This window comes from Eublepharis macularius, chromosome 5 (assembly GCF_028583425.1).
Source record: "Eublepharis macularius isolate TG4126 chromosome 5, MPM_Emac_v1.0, whole genome shotgun sequence".
NCBI classification, from domain to species: Eukaryota; Metazoa; Chordata; class Lepidosauria; order Squamata; family Eublepharidae; genus Eublepharis; species Eublepharis macularius.
In genome coordinates this window covers 171,153,481-171,173,659 of record NC_072794.1, presented here as the reverse complement: position 1 = coordinate 171,173,659, position 20,179 = coordinate 171,153,481, and the positions used below count along the sequence as shown (strand labels likewise).

Below are 20,179 nucleotides of genomic sequence, written 5' to 3'. Positions count from 1 at the left end.
AACCAGCAGAGTACTGATTCACAGTCCAACCACTTAACCACTATGGTACAACAGCTCTACAAATAATAAGAGTTCATATATACTGTTCTTCTAGACAGATTAGTGCCCCACTCAGAGCAATGAACAAGGACAGTGTTATTATTATCCCCACAATATAGCTGAGGAGTTGGGACTGGGACGAGCGGTTTACCCACGGCCATGGGCAGAGTTCCTGGCAGTAGCGGGATTCAAACCCGCAGAGTGCCGATTCTCAATTCAGTAACATAACCACTATCTGCGGCAGCTCTAGTATTTAAGGTGCCACTGGACTTTGGCTAAGAATACTCTGGAGTATGTGCTTGATGCAACAGCAAGGTCAGGTCTTAGAGACAGGGAAATATCTTTACAAAGAGATTGAAGCCAGAGGGTGATGGTGGGGAGAGAGTCCTGAAGAGGGGGGTGGGTTCTATATTTTGTAAGTTTTATTTTGGAGGCAGGAGATCTTATTGTGGCTTTTAATTGTATCCTTGCTCGATGTAACCCATCCTGAGCCCGCTTGCAGGGCGGGAAGGCTAGAAATCGAATAATAATTAAAAAAAATTAAAAAGGCCTGTAAGAAGTTATTTTTAAAATGCACTATGATTTCCCCCCTTTGCCTTTCCTCCAAGGAGGCCACAAAGGCATACGCAGTTGTCCATGCCACCCACCCCAGTATCTTCACAACAAAGCTGTGGTTAGGCTGGGAAAGAATGGTAGAACGAGGACTGGAACACAGCTCACTCTGTGACAGTATAAACTTGATTCTGTTATTGCCACCTCTGCTTACATTTATAGAAGTGCTTTTGGATCCCAGGCCCACTGGCGTCTTGGAAACATTAATTTGCCTGGGTGAGAACTCACTGAGAACTGCTGGCATCGGTCTCACACGACACGACAGCCCTACACTGTTGGCACCGAGCAGGTGAGATGACTATTTTGGAAGCTGTGGGGAAAATGGCAGAGATCAGCAGCGAGGAGAGCGCCATATGGCACCTGGCTTCATGAACAAGAGGAATGACACACACACAGTGCAAACCTATGCATACTTATTTCACAGGGGTGTTGTGAGGATAATTTGAGGGAGAACCATGTATGCGTTGGAAGAAGGGCAGAGATGAAATGGGACAGTCAGAAAAATGCCATTGGATTGCCTCGACCCCAAAGCACAGTTTTAGCATTTTTCAAAGCTTCCCCCACTTGTAAAAATGTCCAGGTGTTGTATTTCAGTGGAGTAGCCATATTCGGAGTAATAAACAAAGGAGTATCACGACAATTATAGATAACAAAAAGGACAATAACTGAGCTGTGTTCTGCACCAACTAGAGTGTCCCTGTGTGTGTATGTTAGGTGCCATCAAGTCGCCTCCGACCTATGGCAACCCTATGAATGAAAGACTTCCAAAATGTCCTATCATTAACAGACTTGCTCAGATCCTGCAAACTGGAGGACGTGGCTTCTTTTACTGAATCAAGCCATCTCATTTTAGGTCTTCCTCTTTTCCTAATGCCTTCCAGTTTTCCTAGTATTGACTTTTCCAGAAAATCTTGTCTTGTCATGATGTGACTGTACAGTAGCCTCAGTTTTGTCTTCTTAGCTTCTTAGGAGAATTCAGGCTTGATTTGATCTAGTACCCCCTTATTTGTCTTTTTGGCCGTCCATAGTATCTGCAAAACTCTCCTCCAGCATCACATTTCAAATGAATCAATTTTCTTCTGTCAGCTTTCTTCACCGTCCAACTTTCACATCCATACATAGTAATGGGGAATACCATAGTTTGGATTATCTTGATCTTGGTTCCCAGAGAGAGATCTTTAAGGATCTTTTCTAGCTCCCTCACAGCTGCTCTTTCAAGTCTCCATCTTCTTCTGATTTCTTCATTGCAGTCTCTTTTGGTTGATAATTGAGCCAAGGAATAGAAACCGTAGTCTAGTATCAATGTTACCGTGATGTGGATCTAAGTAGCCAGATCACGTGTCAAGGAAGGGGGCAATCTTCCAAGCTAGTCTGAGTTGGAAGGTAGCCTTTTATGCGGTTGCATTTACTTACTTCTCTAGCAGCAGTGCTGGATGCTGTATAATCTCTTAGTTCTTAACTGAGTTTGCAAGGGTCAACCGAAAGGGGCATCAAAAGGGGGAAGCAAAGCCCTTCAAGACCTCTGCCTTCCCAAACAGCATCACTTCTGTCTTGTCTAGGTTCAATTTCACTTAGGTTTCTTTCAACCATTAGACCAAAAGACCCACTACTGCTTCACCAGAAGATCTGGATAGTGATACAGAGATGGGTGTTATTTGCATATTGGTAGCATCCAATTCCAAAGGTAGAAATAGAGAGATCGAGCTGGGTGTCACCAGGCTGCTGAGTCTGGAATCAACTGGAGTTTCCCAGTTGACTTTAAGGGTAGACCCACACAGAGTGCATTATAGTAGTCTAGCCTTGATCTACATGGGCAAAACAGCTGAGCTTAAAGGGCCATCTTCTGGGCTAAATGAAGCTGGAAGAAAGCTTTGTGTATGTGTGTGTTAGCTTGCTTCTCCAGCAGTAACATTGGGTTCAGATTCCAGAATAACCCCTAAGCTCTTAGCAGAGTTACTGTCCACAGAGTGAGGTATAATGCCATAGGGATTAGCCTATGATGCAGCCATTTTCTCTAGGGGAACGGATCAATTGTAATTCCCGATCTGTGGGTTGGACCCACTCTTCTACCTGTGTTAAAATGTCAAAGACCTGGGGGAACCAGGTTCGAATCCCCCTCTATCATGGAACATTGCAACATTGGGCCATCAGTCACACACTGTCTTGGCTAAACCTACCTCAAAGGGCTGTTGTGAAGATAAACAACATGAAAGGAAAACAGTGAAAACCACTTTTGGGTCCCCATTGGGGAGATGCGCATAAATTAAGTGTGTGTGCTATATGCTGTCAAGTTGCCTCCGATCTATGGCAAATCCATGAATGAAAGACCTCCAAAATGTCCTATCATTAATAGACATGCTCAGATCCTGCAAACTGGAAGACAGGGCTTCTTTTATTGAACCAAGCCACCTCGGTTTAGGCCTTACTCTTTTCGTACTGCTTTCCACTTTTCCAGGAAATAAATTAAGTGCAATAAGAGTAAAATAAACTGTCTTTTGGAAAGTCTTTTAGCTACGTTGCATAACGGGGCGATGGAGCAAAAAAAATAAATGAAATGAACGGCGATCATGCCATTTCCCCTTACAAGAACCCTCCTCGCTCGCTCTGCCATCAGAGGGCGCCAACACCTTCCTTTTGGCCCGCTGGTGCTTCTATCTGCGCAAGCGCGAAAATTCCGTGGGAGAGCGCCTCCAGCCACCCGCTTTACATTTTTGCGCGTGCGCGCCGAGGATACGCTGCTCTCCGCCGACTGGCACTCACGCATGCGCAGAAGGCGGGCTCGCGCAGCGGCCGTTCGTCACGCGTGCGCAGTCTCTCCTCTCCCGGCCGGTCCAGGAGGGAGGCAGCGCTAGCGGAGAAACTGCCGCTTAGCCGGCTGCCGGGAAAGCCGTGCCGTCACCGGAGAAGGCCGCTGGGCGCCGCTCTCTCGGCAATCCCTGCCACCCGCTTCCTCGCGGAGCTCTTCCCTCACCAGCGGCGCCGGCTGAAGAAGCGGGACAGGGGGCGGAGAGTCTTCGCCCGTTTGTGAGGTAAAGGCGGGGCGGGGCGGGATTGACGGGGGAGCGAGCCAATGGGAGGGCGCCGGACGCCGGGCACGTTCTCCTTCGGCTTTTCCTTCTCTGTGATTGGTTCGGCGCGGAGAGGGGCGGAGCCAGACTTTGTCCTCTTTGAATTTGAGAAAAAATGAATGGGAAGCGGGGGAGGGGCGGCGAGGCGGGAGGAGGAAGTGGAGGAGGTCAATGGGACGCAGCGGCCCTAGTGAGGGGGAGGGGCAGGGAGGAAGGAAGGAAGGAAGGAAGGGGGAGCCCAGTTGCTGGCACTCAAGACCGGGGAACGAGCCCATCTGCTTGCTTGGTTGTGGGCTTAATCCTCTGCAGGGAGCGGCCCCATGCAGGCAGTTCCCTGGAAGGGCATGATCTATGGGCAGTGGAAGACCGAGGCAGGGAGGAAATGGGTTTGGGTGCGAGCAGGGACTGGATGGTGTGAACTGGCTGGGGGTGGGGACGAAATGGGCCAGCATACTCGAGAGGAAACGAGCTGGGCTCTTTGGTGGGCAGTGCCTGGACGGTGGTTCTTGAAACCGGCAGACACTGTATTTGAAATCTATTCCCTGCTTTTTATAATAATTATATCATAATAGTAGCAACAACCGTTCCTTTGAATACTGCTCAATAGAACAGATTATTGACCACCCAAAGTGGTAGTGTTGTTATCCCCACAATGGAGCTGGCGCTGAGCGGAGTGGCCACCTGCTGAGCTCATGGCAGTAGTGGGAGTCGAACCAGCAAGTGCTGATTTGCAACCCAGCCACTTAACCCCTATGTTACAGCAGCTCTTCTAGACAGATTAGTGCCCTGCTCAGAACATTGAACGAAGTCAGTATATTTGTATTCCCATAATACATCTAAGGAGCTAGGACTGAGAAGAGTGGCTTCCTCAAGGCCACCTGCTGAGCTCATGGCAGTCGTGGGAGTCAAACCAGCAGAGTGCTGATATGCAGCCCGACCGCTTAACTACTGTGTTACAGTAGCTCTCATAACAGTGCGCTTATATGCCCCCTTCTAGACAGATGACTGCCCCACTCAGAGCAGTGAACAAAGTCAGTGTTACTATTGTCCCCACAATACAGCTGTGGAGCTGGAGCTGAGAGGAGGGGCTGACCGAAGGTCGCCTGCTGAGCTCATGGCAGGAGTGAGAGTTGAACCAGCAGAGTGTTGCATCGCAGTCCAGCTAGTTAACCGCTGCACATCGGTAGCTCTGCTTTTGTGCATTCTCATGTAAAGCAGGCAGCCTCTATTTCTTTCCAGTGAAGGTAGTTGTGGTCATGCCTACCTAGGCTGAGAAAGAGGGCCAATGAAAGAGTTTCTCAGGTCTGCAGCCATGAGTATGCAGATGTCTAAAATGTGTAGTGAACCGCCTGTCCCCGTGCCTTCTGTACCAAGTGCTGGTGGTATCCTGAGGCCTCTTCCCATCCTCGTGGTCCTTCTACCAGAATATGTCAGGAACTGGATCTGGAATCTTCTGCACGCAAAGATTGCTCCCTGCCACCGAGCAAGGTGTGGCCAAGGGATGCCAGCCCCCGCACTGAGCTCTGGGCACTTCTTGGTATTATCAACATTACCTTTATTATTCCGCTCTGCTACTAATGTTAGAAGGGGGTACACTGTGATAACGGCAACCCACTCTCATTTCAGCCACAGGAGCACTGGTTGCCTCCTAAAGGTGAGGACGACGATTGAGACTCCAGCTCTGCTGTGCTCACCCACATTTCTCCCATCTGCCCCACTTACTGCTCTGCCCGTCCTTTCCCTCACAAGAACGCTGTACAACAATGTTCATTTATTCTGCAGTATCTATCCTGCAACTCCAAGGGTCCACAAGTTGGCTTCCAATGAAAGTAGAAAACAATAGTTAAAGTACAACAAGTAAAGTACAGTAAAAAAAAAGATTGATCTTACAATGACCCTTAAGACAAATTGCAGCCAAAACGACAGCAGCACTCAAAGAGTACTGTTTTGTCCTCAAAGATGAGCACAATAAATAAATAGGAAAACTCAAAAATGTTCAGTCAGCAAGTGGGAACAAAGGAACATTTTTACTCTGATGCCCCAAACTGAGTGCAAAAGTTGTCACTTTGTTTACCCCATAAGCCATGAACTGAAGTGATCCACTTGTACCAGGGTCCGTTCTCAAAGCTTCACCCATGTACTGTAGACTAGAGATTCTTGGTTGCAATAAGATCCTAAAAATGCACCAGGAGAGCCGGGGAAGTACCTTTCCAGAGGTGATCTGTTGTACCCCATGAGTCACACAAATCTCTTAAGAATTTCCCAACCTGGAGTTGGCTACCCCAGAAATTACTCAGAATGCATGAATGGGTGGAATGACTGCACAGTTTAATAATACGGCTAAAGATAAAACGGCTAAAGATAAGATAAAGATTTAATAATATGGCTTTTTCTGGCAAGGCAAATGGCAGAATGAAATCTGTCAACCTGAATAATTGAATGTGTCACGTTAATACATATGCTCTGCTTCGCCACGGTTTCTGATCCTTGGTTGACTCCATATTTCTACAGCATGAATCCTATTTCCCTGCTTATTGGATGTCCCAGCCCTGTCGATTGTATTGACTTATTCTGTGTAATCCACCTTGAGTCCCAGGGAGAAAGGCGGACTATAAATAATGTCAATAAATAAAAACAAATAAATATGAAAGCCAAAGCCCAGATTGTTTGTAAGGTTTCAGTTAAAGGCCAGGCAGAGATTCTGTAAAGCAGGGCTTCTGATCAGATGGACATTAGGAGTGCCTGAATTGCCAAGGCTAAACAAAGACTGAGTCCAGTCTTGGAATCCTCCTCCCCCCACATTGCTTGAAACAGAATAGACTTTGCAGATGAAGGGGAAAAAAGAGAAAGTGATACAGCCATGGGAAGTGATAATTCTGAGAATCGTTTTGGAAACTCATCTCCATGCAGCAGGAAAAGACGTTTGCATCATATGCAGAAACTCCACTTGAGAAGAAGGAGCCTCTAGGGCCAAACATGGACTTCCAATCCAGTTTTGAAACCTCTTTTCCTCTTTCCTTCTTCCCCCTTCTCTCCCACTAATGGGCACAAAGAGAACCTATACATTACAGAGGAGGAGTTCATATATGATGGAGTGTGGCCAAAGCCAAACTCCATGCTTGGTGGAAGAGGGGAGACTGCAGAAAGGAAGATGCGATCCTCTTGAATTCCAGTCGCTCACATGATGTTTAGCTGGAGGTTCGGATCCCTGAGCATCAACTCCTCTAGTGTTCAAGAGCTTGGCATCTTGAGCCAAGCTCCTCCATCACCTCCAGTGATGCCAAATTCACCTCCAGTGATGCCACCTCCAGTGATGCCAAATTCAAAAACAGAAGTCGGGCAGCTCTAGCTTTGGTTGCTCCTGCTAAGCAGGGCAGGTTGATTTCCAGGTGGTTGGCTCAGGCTGGCTGCCCCACCCGGACACAGAAGTGACCCTGCGTAACACTGACTGGTCTCTCCCCTTACCCAGCAACGGCTTTCTTTTCTGTGTGGTTCTCCGGTAGCTGAATTGGAGAGGAAGTTGAGATTTTAATTTGCATGTTTTAAATTTGTCAGTTGCCTTGGTGGCCTTGCGAGGACAGAAGGGTGGGGTAAAAAAATCTCGTTAATAATTAAATAATAATGAATGTTCCAAACCTGGGCAACTGTTAGGGGGAAAGCGGGAAAAAAATTCTGGGTAAAGACGGGTAGCCATGTTAATCTGTTTGTAGTAGCAGAAAAGAGCAAGAGTCCGGTAGCACCTATAAGACTAGCAAAATGTGTGGTAGGGTAAGTGGTAGGGTATCTGAAGAAGCGAGCTGTGATTCACAAAAGCTCATACTGTACCACAAATTTTGTTAGTCTTATAGGTGCTACCGGACTCTTGCTCTTGTTTTTTTCTGGGAAAAATATCACACGGTGGGGAGAGGTCTGGACTGAATTGGCAATTTCTGCTGATTTCCCCCTTCCTGCTGCCGGAGACTGTCTGTCTCCCAAGAGCAGCATTTTGTGGAGATCAGTGGGACAGAAGGAGGCAGGAAAGTTCCACTCTGCTACTGGAAAATATATTCTGGTGGCTCCAGTGCTAGGCCTGGAAGTAGGAGGGCTCACATGCTGCATGAGGTTGGAACAAAAATGCTGGAGAAGCAGGTTGGCCAAGCAGACCCAAGGGAAATAGAGAGAAACCGTCGTGCCTGGAGCGGAGACCAGAGAGGAAGAGAAGTGATCCACAGATAAGTCGCTGCAAGTCTCCAGTGTGAAGCTCAGCTCAGTTTCTCTTCCTCACTTCATGGTGTGAAATAGCGTTTTGATTCTGATCCCCTGAAGAAAACCCTCTCACTCAGGCGGGGCCAGGCCAGCTGAGCGCACTGTTTTACAACGTAAATCTTCAGCAGTCCAAAGGACAGAAGACCGAACGCTGAATGAGGATGCTGTCAATGGGAGGACGAGGATCTACGCTTACTCCCCCACGAAAGCTGCACAGCTGAGCTCGAGGGTGGCCCCCGAAGGCTCCTTGTTTCTGCTGCCACTGAGTGATGAGGCTACTCCTGTAGGTTGTGGGGGGAGGAACAGCCCGTGTGGGGCGGGGCCTATGCAGATTGCAAGGAGGGTGGGCCAGTGCCTGCAACTAATCCCTGCTGTCTCCTCCATGTTCTCTCCAGCAGCGCTCCCTCCACTGAGATTTCCCAGATCTGAGCTCGTCCTCCCTCTCCAGGGGGTGAGTACACTCAAGCTCCTTTTGACACAGGTCCCAGGAGGGTGTCGCCTGGCTATTGTTACCCAGCTGGCCTCCTGGGAAGGCAGGGATGCTGCTGCCCTGCCTTGACCAGGTTCCTGGAAAAGGAGGGAATGGAGGGGGGAGCAGCTGATTCTTAGAACTGATTGAAGTTGAGTCCATTGAGGGCAAAGGTCACGACTGCAGCTTGCCCGCTAAGGATCTGCCCAGGGTCTGTCTGCACAGGAGTTGTCCGGTGGTGGCTCGGCTCTATTTATGGGGCAGTTCTCCGGGGTGAGAGCTCATGTGCAGGCTGCAAGGAGCTGTGCGAGAGACACGGATCTGCTCAGCCTCGGGGGCTCCTTTCCTTGCCTGCCGCTGTTACCTGGACAAGCAATGGAGCGTGCTTTGGGAGGAGGCACGCGGAAACTCTTTTCTCTGACTTTGCCACCAGAGTTGGCTGCCAGGAGGGGGTGGAAAATGAGCTGCTTTTCCAGTCGAAATGGAACGGCTGTGTAACGAAACTCCCCTGACTTCTCCTGGCCTTGAAATCTAACCCAAGGTGATCTTCCTGGCGCTTGAGCACACCTGAAAGCCAGCTGCCCAGCCTCCCCTGAACGGAAAGGTCTTTCAAGCTTCCCCCTTCCGTCGGCTCTCCGCTGTCGTCCTGGACTTCTCTGACTCCTGGGACAGAACAAGCAGCAGCGCCAGTTGTTCGTTCCTGAGCCATTGTTGGATCATAAGCAAATACGCTGAAAGCCTCACCCAGCACTTTTCCCTTTAAAAAAAACCAGGAAGCGCTTTGATCCCAGAGAGGAAGGAGAGAGGGCGGGAGAGGGGGGTGGAGATGCAGGGGGCGGGAAGTGAGGGAGGGGCCTCCGCGCTTCACTGCTGCAGCCGAGCCGAGCCGAGCCGCAGCACTCAATCAAGGTGGCAGAGGGAGCCCTCTTGAGCTTCCAGAGCCTCTCTCGCCTGCCGCTTTCCAGCCCAGCATGCTGTAGGATCACTCCAGCTGGAGCTGGTCTCACTTCCCAAGGCTTATCTGAGATGAGACGCCAGGACCCTCTTGGGGACGAGGTGCTGGGTCCTTCTGCACTGATCTTTGGGACAAAGGACTTGACAAGCGGCACCTGAGCCCGTCAGAGGAGCTGCTGAGGGTGAATGCTGGCATGTGATGGGTTTGAGGGCAAAGCCAAAGGAGCGGGGGGGGGGGCGGGTTGCAGGGCAGATGCTGGCATGACTCAGTCTGAAGGAAGAGCTGCAAAGGTGCTTCTGACTATGCTAAATGAGTCTCTCAAATTAGCTGCAGGCAGCTTCTGAGTGTGCCAGGGTACGAAGCGGAAGGCTCACCTGTTAACCGTTCCCTTTGCTTTTTTCTTTCTCTGCCCTTTCCTCTCTTGAAGCTTTCCTGCTTGGCGTTTGGATAGTTGCCGCTAAATATGGAGAAGCCCAGCAGCGTCCAGACTCGATAAAACGTGCCGGCCGGGTTGCGTTCTGGACCATGGACTCACTGAGACACCCTGAGGTGTGAAAATGTCGAGCAGGAACAGGGAGCTGGTGACTGACTTTATTTCCTACAAGCTGTCACAGAGGGGCTACAGCTTGAATGAAGTTGAGGGGGACAGCGAGGACAGGACTGAGTTGGCAGGAGAAATGGGCAGCATCCAAAACGGGAGCCCGTCCTGGCACCCCAGCGCCAGCCCAGTCGTCAATGGTGCTACCGGGCACCCAAGCATCCTCGAAGACCACGAAACCAGTCCAGGGGTGGAGGTGAGGCAGACGCTAAGGGAAGCAGGCGACGAATTTGAACTGAGGTACCGCAGGGCTTTCAGCGACCTCACCTCCCAGCTCCACATCACCCCCGGCACGGCGTACCAGAGCTTTGAGCAGGTGGTGAACGAACTCTTCCGGGACGGGGTGAACTGGGGGCGGATAGTAGCTTTTTTCTCCTTCGGAGGGGCCCTGTGCGTGGAGAGCGTCGACAAGGAGATGCAGGTCCTGGTGGGGCGGATCACCAGCTGGATGGCCACTTACTTGACCGATCACCTGGACCCGTGGATCCAAGATAACGGCGGCTGGGTAAGCACTCGGCAAGGAGGGGGCATGCATGGAAGTGGCACTTCCCTTAGTTTATCTGTGGAATGGGCCAGTTTGTGATTGTGTCAACATCCAGTGCCAATTTGGGGGGGGGGCAGTGAAGGGGAATGAGAAGCATCTGGAACAGCAATTTGCTACTGGCTGGGGGGGGGGGGGGCTGTCTGTTGTGGCAGCGGAAGAGGAACTAATCTCAGTAACGACCACCTTAGATGTTTCCGGGAGGAGCCTCCATCTCTCTTCTTCCATAGAAGGGGAAAGTATGAATGACTCTTTCCAAAGTCGGAGCGTCTGGCGGCTCTGACAGATGTCATTGGGGGCCTGGGAGCTCGAAGTGACCAAGAGAGGGTGGCGTATGGGCTTCGTGGCCTGTGCTATTGTGCGCCCCCTCACTAGTCTGCTCATTGATGGAGACACAACACTAGGCTAAATGTTCTCAGTGTGTCTGAGACACATGCAGTTGAGACCTCTTTCCCCAGCTGCGCATCCGATAGGTATGCGTTAGTGTCTTGCCTCCATGTTCGTCCGCTTCAGATCGCGCACAGATCTGTCTCTGAGCCCTCCTGTTCACTAGAATTGTCCGCAGCGTAAGGCCAAACATACAAGGCTGGACGCTGCCCCAGAACTGCCAGTATGCCTGTTGAGGTGATATCCTGCACTCATTAATTCTTGCAGCATTTTCCACCGTGGGAGCTGCTTAGCATTTCTTGCCCAATTTACCCTTGCGAGGACCCTGAGAGGCGGCAACTTGCCTCGAGTGAGCTGTGAACTGAACTTCCTGTTTCCCCGCATCCAGACAAACTTGCACTCTGAACCTGGGTCGAGTGAAGTGAAGAGGTTAAGCAGAGGTTACCGTCTTGCCTGGGCCATGGTCCGGGCATGGAAGGGGTGTTGGTGCATTTCCAGGGTTGAGGTCCCCAGAAAAGGGAACAGAGACCTCTGTGGGTGGGTTACTCAACTCGAATCTGGATTTTTCTTCATCACTTACTTCTGCATGGCGATGCAGTGACTATTTGCTATGGCGAGTGGTCTGTCTCCCTAAGGGGTGCATTAGTATGCTGTGAAAGGGGGATTTGTTCCGTGGGGGTGCGTGGCTCATGAGTGGCTTTACATTCGTGTCAGCAACTTCTAAGGGGCCCAACAGGAAGGTTTTGCTGTAACTAAAGCTGTAGCGTTGTGCAGATGTGGTGTGCATTGGAAGAGAGGGCATACCAGGGCTACTGCACATTATTGGCCTAGGGGAGTGCTTGTCTACTGTAGGAACTGGCGCTTTGTGTACCTGTGATATGTATTTTCTGGCATTCCCCATCACCCCCCCCCCCAAAATTATTAGTTTTAAGCTATTTTTTTGATGGGATAAACATTTTTTCCAGTTTACTCAAAGTTCTGCTAGCCCCTCAACCAGTATTCATCCTGTGGGTTACAGGCTAGTCTGAACTGTAGGTTTGTTGAGCTAATCTGGCCAGAACTGTTGCTCACCATAGGCATATGAGCAAGTGGCTAAAGGAAGGGTAGCTGTCATTTTTCTTGCATGGCTCAATATTGCCCCTCAGGGCTTCCTCTACGCCTCTCCCCCATAATCTCTCCTTCCTCCTGTTTTCTGTCTCCTCTGTTGAAGGCTCTTTAATACCATCCTCCCCTTAGAGATCAACATCAAAGGCTTTGGCAGAGCCCTCCAATTATACCAGTCAGCTGCTCACCCCTCTATGCTTGCCTCTTGGCTTACCCGTGAAGTCAGTAGCTGACGTTCATAATAGGAGACCCCTGGTGCTAGTACCCAGCCCTTTATCTGCATCTCTGCCTGCCAGGATTGGGGCATGGGCAACATTGCTGGCACTTTGCCAAATGCAGACATGGGCCTCTCTTACAGACCAGTTGCCAATGGGGGCGGCAGCTGCTTAAGGTTGTCTGTGTCTTTTAGCTTTGCTCAGATTTAATTGTGCAGTTTGTTACCTGGGGCTGGGGGATCCTTGCACTTCCCCGGGGGTAAATACAGGAGCTGCTTCTTCCTGCAGCAACCCATGGGGCAATTAAACGAAGGAAGAAGCCTGAAGTGAAGCCTGAGAGTCGGATCTCAGCTATGAGAAAGAAGAGGCGAAAGAGCAGTGGGGGGTGGGGGTGACTGAGGAACGCTTGGAATGTGGCCACCCCAGGGGCACAGCTTGGGGTGTGTCTGTCCAAACAGATCCAACTGGTTCTCTTCCTCTTAGCCCATCAGCAACAGGAAGAACTTGGGGCGAAGTCCCATCTGTGCCACCCTGGCCTGGCTGTTCCTGCCGGGGGGGGGCATTCCTTCCTGCTGCTCTCCAGCTCCCAAGCTGGATCCGGTGGAGATTTCCATCACGTCTCTGTCACTCAGGTGACGATTGGGCTGTATCCTGGAGACCAGGCGATAATGTAATCTGATTTTGTAAACGAACTCTCTGGGGGGATTTAGATTAAATCCACTGATGGAAAGTCACTGGCCCTTGCTTGTTGGGAGGGCAGATTCCCCCCCACCCCTTCTCTCCTGCCACCCGCCAGGCTTTTTTCCTTTTTGTCTGAGCTCACATGCATTGTTTGGACAAATATTTGTTCAGCCCTTAGTAGGAGGGGCAGGATTTCTCTGGGGCGACGCACCCACCAAGCACTGATGTGAAAATCTTAATTTGCCTTCTCTGAGTGGAGAGCACCTCTTTCTCCTGCTAATGCTACATGATGTTGCCTTTATGGCAAAAGAAGGAGGATAAGAAATCGAGGGGTGCGGAGTGCTATAAAAGTTTAAAGGACTTACCATCCACAGGGATATATTTTTGGAGGGTATGTTCAGTTTCTACCAATAATGCTGCTATTTTTAATAGTCCCTCCGTGGTCCAGTACATGTGCAAACTGGTTTTGGAGGACCCATCTTCAAGTTCCCCATCTGATATGAACCCATTGGGAGTTTTGTTTTTGTTTTTTAAACTAAGAGTATATAAAAACTAAACTAAGTGTGCAGTCTTGTACACACTGCTCTCGTATGTGGTTTCACATGTTGGCTTGCAAGCTGACACAACACTGTGATGCAAGAATGTTAGATTTTGACCAGTAAGTCCTGGGTTCAAATCTCCAGGGTTCTTTGTGCCTTTTACTAATCTACCTTGCAAGATCGTTATCATAAAGTGGGGCAGGGTGTACTTTTGACCTCCTTGGAAGATCAGTGGACTCTTTCTACCCTGCGCTTCTGCTAATAAAATAACATTCAGGGCAAAAAGTATTGACCAAAAATAGAGCAATAATGAAATGGCATAAAACAGGAAAAGCAGCAATAAACAATCTAAGTCATGAAAAGCAATAAAATCAAGAACATCAAAAGCATTAGGAGCAGTGGAATCAACTTTGAAATAAAATTGGCGATCAGCTGAGGAGTTACAGGAGAAAGGTCAGCGGTCCAGCTTCAGCCATCATAAAAATCTCTCTGGAAAAGTACAGTGTTGACAGATCTCCCGAAGGCCAGGGATGAATGGGCAAAATGGAGCAGGGAGTTCCAAAGGCTAGGGACCACCATTGTTTGGTGGCAAATTTCCTGTCATTCTCTAGAATGACCAAACACAGGTTGGAGCTATGCAAGGAAGCGCAGCATTGCACATCTGGAAGCATGCATCTCTGCTCTGCCCAAGCCAACCGTGTTGCCTTTTATATACTCTTTCTCCTACATTGTTGCTGCGGGGAAAATGTAGTACTTGGGAATGATGATGAGGTTCCACTGACCCTGGCGTTACCTTGGTCATGCTTCTAGTCTGCAAAAATCCCAGGGCTAAAGAGCCCTTTCCCTCTTCTATTCTTCATCTCTGTGGCTCCCTGTTGTACAAGAGCTCTAGCAAATCTGTACCTCTCCCCCTGGTCTTGCCCTGGCTCTGTTAGCACAGGATCAGTGTGTCCCTGGGCCGGTGGAGTCAGTAGCTGTTGCCTGCCCCTTTCAAACAATGCTGTTGTGGGGAGAGTGTTGCTGGCGAGAAAGACCCACAGAGAGGCATGCAAGTTCTGGCAGGCCCGCCCTGGCAGGGAGCAAACTGTGTGTGTTTGGATGCATTCCCTGGAGTCACTCTGTGTTTTCTTTCTGTCTTGGGAAAGCGTCTTCGGAGAGGGCAAACTTGAAAGGATTGAAATGAACTCCTTGCCTTGATCAACCTGCAGGGTCTTTGTAACTGAGTTCAGAGTTGTTCTGATCTTTTTAGAGGCGAAACTGAAGTGGGGGTCTCCTGTTCCCAAGTCCATGGCCTCTGTCTTGCCTGTGTAGATAGGACCTATGGCCTCCTGAGGAAGGGGACATAGCATGAACCATCTGAGTGCCCAAAGTGGGTTTTTCTGTCTGCAGTAGAAAACTGGGTGTCATTTCATGGGTTCCAGTTGTATTTTATGGGCAGTAGAGTGGAAGGCTGGTCCAAGAGCATTCAGAGAGGTTAATCAGAGATGGAGCAGAGGCCAGTCTTGACGGAGGCATGATTTTATTTGGTTTCTATGAAATAAAGGCTCAGCTGCCTTTTGTAAGTTCAGTCTTCCAGGAAAGAGTCTTTTCAACAGAGTGGTGATTGTCTTAAGTTTATTTCCCTTACAGTTGGTATGTGCCAGGTGTGTTTATGATGTTTCTATTACCCAAGGCACCAGGGCAAGATGAACTCCCAGCACCCACACCTAACTATGTCTCGCACCACCCAGTCTGTTTTGCCAGGAGCACCCAGGTAGTTCAAAGCTGGCACCAAAACATGGTGACTTAACCCTTGGGTGTTGATCTGGGGAGAACGTACCCACAGTGGCTTTGCTCTCCAGGCCTTCTCAATCCAGGAGGTGCTTTATTTGGCACAAGACTCTCATCATGTCACTCAAGGGGTTTGGAACATGACTCCTGCTTGTTGGAAGGGCACACCCAGGGGTTGGTCACCTGCGATGTCAGGACTCCTCAGTTTACATTGCAGCTTTGCAAGTCAAAGAGCTGGCATGTTTGTTGGCCAATAAAATGCATCCAGTTGGTTCAGTACGTGGTGGCAGTTGCAGCATAGGCCAGAGCAGCCGCACTAAGGCACGGCTTAACGTTGCCATTGGGATGCTACTGTCAGTGGTGCAGCTCAGTGATTCTGGAAGGAGCCGAGCAGAGCCGCTCGGGGAGGCCAGATAGGCCAGAGACATTAATGCAGAAGGAAGCCTTGGTGCAGATTCCAGGTTTTGCACCTGGTTGGATACATTTCCCCTCCACTCCCAACCCACTTCTGTGGTTCCCAGCAGAGAGGGCAATGGGAGGGACCTGGAATCAGCAGCCTCTTGGTCGCTGTGGGAACAAGGGCATTCTGGTTCTGTAGTTACCAGGTAAATTGATCCGGGGTAAATCTTACCATTTGTTCTTTCTCCTGTGCGCCAAATGAATTCACAGCTGCCTCCCCTGGAGCGTTGGGTCAAGGGACCAAAGCAGGGAGACAGGTGGCTGAAGTCAGTTCCTTGGGATGGCTGAATGTTGGCTGAAATGCTCAGAAAGTGGGACGGCGGAGCATGGGGAATCGATTGCACAGAAGGTCTGTAAAAGCGGTTGTGCCCTGGGAGAAGAAAGGCATTGGTGTGTGTGCAGGGGGTGGGGGGAGTGTCCCCTCTCCCGGTAGCTCTCCTGCCCACCTAGTGGGAGCCAGTCATTTGTCAGCTTGCTGCTGGAGCGTTTCCTTTCCATACAGATGGTCCCGGGACCTTGGCATCTCTAGTTAAAGGATCTGAGGCAGGTATTTTGGACGGGCTTTTTCTGCAAGGCTCTGGAGGGCCACTGTGTGTGTGTGCACGTAGCTATGTGAATGCAGTGGGTGACCTGGACCCAAACTTTGACTCAGCTCTGACCATTAGGGGTAGCTTTCAGGCCTGCCACTGCCAACTTCGGTTCACCAACAACAATTTCGGTTCACCTCCTTTTGGTGTGCAAGACTCTTCTCAATTCTGCCCTCATCCTCACTGCGACCCAGTGTTATCCAGCCAAGACCAAGGAGGCCACCTGAGCCTTCCCCTCCTGCTGTAGACACATGTGGTTGGTCTGCTGCCGTTAGGCAACTGAGCCACAGCCCAGCGTTCATGAGGCGGTTGCACAGTAGAATGACCAGCAAACCCACTCTGACCCAAGCAGTCATGTGGACAAAGGCATGGCCTTCCCTCGCCTCCGGAGTGTTGCAACCTTTCCTTTTGCCCCCACCAGCCCCTTTGCAGAGTTCTAGGCTTGGGATTTGGTTTCCCAGGAAGTCCATCTGCTGCCGAAGCTGCAGGTAACTGCAGTCCGAGGGATGCGATCGTTCGGTCTCCGCTCCGTTTTTCCCTTTGGCAGCATCCCAGGCTTCTTGGGAACTGGGAGGGCTTTCGGTGGAGCTCTTCAGGAAATGCCAATGGAATGACTTCCCCCGGCCACTTCCTTTCCCAAACAGCATTCCTGCCACAGAGAATGTGGGAAAGGGGGAGCCGTCGCAAACCTTAACATACATCTCGCCCCCTCGCTTTGGTTTTAGCCTCTGTTTAGGGGCCCTCCTTTTCTTATGGGGGTTGTTGTCCTGCACAAAATGTATTTATTTGCTGTGTCGGTTCAGTGACCTGAAAGCCTGTGGCTCTCCCCTTGGCTCTTTGAAACATGCGAAGTTTGCATGTGTTTCGGCAAAAAGCTGGTTTGTGCTCCTTTCCTGAATGCTTGGCGGGGGGGGGGGGGAGTATAAGAGAAAATCCATGTGTACGACAATCCTTGACCAAAGAATGAGCAATTGCATTCAGCCATCCTCCAGTGGTTGCGGACAATCTAGATCCTGTTTGTGATGTGCTGTGCGAAACCAGACTGCGGGGCCCTGGGCAGGAGCTGCCCCTTGCCTCTGCTTCTGCGACCCGGTGGCTGCTGTCGCTGCGTGTGCGGGCGCCGGGCTTTCATTCACAGAGCGGAAAGCCTTGTACTCCGTGTGCCAGGCACGCTAGGCTGGGCCTCAGAAAGTGACGTCACCAGCCCACGGTTATATAACACAGACGTGAGCATGTCGAGTGAGCCCCAGGGGCACACAGTGGGGGTGGGCAGCAGCGGAAAGTCATTTTTGAGCACTGGCCCTGTTCCCTGTCCTCGTGTCGTGGCCCAGACTGGTTGCGTCTGGTCTGAAAAGCAGTTAGGAAAAAGTTCCCTTCTCTTAGACACCAATAACACCCCTTGAGTGACTTTTAGGCTGGTGAATCGCAGCAAGGACAGAGGAGAGCGGACGCTTGGCAGGCTGTTCATGAAATGGGGCAGAAAATAGAGAGTTGCTTTGGGTCAGGCGCAGTCCGTTGCTGGGTCTCAACTGGGCTGGGTAGGGGTCTTGCTGCCGCTGAAGAGCCCCCTTGCTTCTGATTGCTCTGTGGGTCACAGGACAGTCAGATCCCAACAGGGACAGTGGGAGGGGCTCAGTGGAAGAGCCTCTGCTTGGCTTGCAGAAGGCCCCAGGTTCAATGTCCGGCACCTCCAGTTAAAAAGACCAGGCAGTAGGTGCTGCGAAAGACCTTTCTCCGCCTGAGACCCAGAAGAGCCACTGCCAGTCTGAGCAGCCAAGACTGACCTCGATGGAGCAGGGATGGAAGGCAGCTTCAACACGTGAGTCAGCCTTGGCCAAGGCTACAGGGGGGCACTGCTGCCACCGATCGAAAGAGAACTTAGCGTGGCAAAGAGATTTGTGCTCCTTCCTGCACAATATCCAGAGTAAAACGATTGGTCTGCCTAGCACAAGCAAGAGACTGAGCTCTTGCCTGCTTTTTTTTCTCCAAAGTGAAGGAGAAGCGCACACAACATGATGTAATGGGAGAGGAACAAGTTGCCCTCTTGCTATTCTTTGGGGAAGAGAGAGCAGGTAAAGGCCCTGTTGTTTGGCGGCCCAGTCAGGTCCATCCACTTTGTGGCGAAATGGCTACCCCATCCCTTCCTGACAGCAGTAATGACCATACTTGGAATGTACAGAGTGTTCTTAAAAGCCCTTATATTGTTTTTGTAATACTTCTAACAGCCCTGGAAAGTAGGTTGGTATTACGATCCCCACGTTGCTGGGGGCAAGGAGGCTTGGGGTGAGAGAGCAGCTTGCTTAAGGCGTCCCAGGGCAGGCCAAGGAAAGGTGGTTCAGAAGAAGCAAAGCCCCAGCAAGTCTCCATGCCCGATGGCTTCGTGAATGGGCACAGCATGGTGGTGCTAAAACTCCAGCCAGGGACTGATTAGGGAGGAGGGTCTCTTCTGAGATTCTGTCTCCTTTTGAGGTTCACAGGAGGGTGTTCATTTTGATATGGCGGGGGGGTTGCTTACAGTTCGCCCTCCTCTTCTTTAAGCCAGCTATGGAAGATGTGGATCTCCCTGCCAGTGTTAGAATAGTGCGCCCCAGACTGCTCGGTGTGACCAGGAGGCCATGGCTTTGCTATGTCTTCTGCACATGCACAGGAGAGAACAGGTACAGGAGCCTGAGAATGGAACAGAGACTCCACAGCCTCTTCCAGACAAGATCCCCGCTGGAGCCAAAGTTTGGCACTGTTGTGAGGTGTCCGTTAGCAATGCCTTTTGATGCTTCTTGTTAACAAGGCCCCCTTTCCGGTTTCTTGTCCTGCTGTCCCCTCCCCTGCACCCTTGAACCATTCTGGCTGTTTCCACCAGAGGCAGATCAAGATGGGTAGCTGTGTTTGTCTGTACCAGTGGAAAAGAGCCAGAGTCCAGTAGCACCTATAAGACTCACAAAATTAATGGGTATGAGCTTTTGTGAGCCACAGCTCGCTTCTTCGGATTCCATTGAAGAAGTGAGCGGTGGCTCACGAAAGCTCATGCCCTGCCACTTAATTTTGTGAGTCTTATAGGTGCTGCTGGACTTCCCTTCTACCAGAGGCAGTGAGGTGGGGCACCCCTTGGGTGCCGCTTGTTGTTTTGCTGCCCAGGTTTGGAGCAGGGGGTGGAAGGGTAAAGTTACACTTTGCCGCACAAGCAGAACAGATCTGGGGATGGGAAGCCCACAGCACCTTCGCTGCAGGGCCGGGCCGTCAGCTGACAGATGGTTCCAGGAAGAGGGGGGTCCAGGGAGCAGGTGTGTTGCTCGGGAGGGAGCACCAAAGAGACTTCTTGGCCCACAAGACTCCAGAGGTTGCTTGCCTGCAACGCTGGGGAGGGTGCTTGCTTGACCCACTTACCATGCAGAAAACGGTTGGCTTTGTTTTTCATATTTTTAAGGCTTATTTTTATCCTCTGCTTTATTTTAACAAGGCTGAGAGTGAGAGCCGGGTAGGGAAGGGGAGGCAGCCTCCGGGCAGGAACACCCAGCGCCTTTCTTCCACAGAGCGCAGCCTGTTCATCCGTGCAACTCCACGTGCTGGCTCCCGGGAACCGGCTCACGTGGACTTAGCCAGCACCATCGCTTCGGATTCCCGTGACGGAGAGTCAGAGCCACTCTTGGCTGCAGGCTCGGCTGGGTGTGTGTGAGTGAGTGTGTGTGGAGGTGGGACAGCGGATAAAATGCAAAGGGGAGTTAACCGAGCTGCAGCCCACATACCCCTGGGGCGCTTTCAGTGCAGTGTTTTTCCCTTCCGAGGCATGCAGGGAATTGCAGCGGGCTGCTTCTTGCTGGAGTTTAGCTGCGCTTTGCCCCCTGCGGCCTAAGCATCAGCTGGCTCTGGTTTTAACCATTGGAAGCCCAGGGCCTGCCCCATGCCTAGAGTTCTT

At 50.8% G+C, this 20,179-nt stretch overlaps 1 protein-coding gene across 4 annotated transcripts in view; it reads left to right on the top strand.

Moving 5' to 3' along the window:
* The first annotated feature begins 3,497 nt into the window (after positions 1 to 3,497).
* BCL2L1 (BCL2 like 1) overlaps positions 3,498 to 20,179 on the top strand; it is a 50,983-nt gene continuing 34,301 nt past the window's right edge. Inside the window, exons 1-2 of one of the 4 annotated variants that reach the window (XM_054980710.1) lie at positions 3,498 to 3,680; positions 9,816 to 10,491. In XM_054980710.1, the coding sequence (XP_054836685.1) occupies positions 9,946 to 10,491 (546 nt within the window). In that variant the 5' untranslated portion in view covers positions 3,498 to 3,680; positions 9,816 to 9,945. Of the gene's footprint in view, positions 3,681 to 8,330; positions 8,416 to 8,501; positions 8,975 to 9,287; positions 9,570 to 9,815; positions 10,492 to 20,179 lie in introns of those variants that run through there. The other 3 variants (XM_054980709.1, XM_054980711.1, XM_054980707.1) reach the window with 3 other exon arrangements.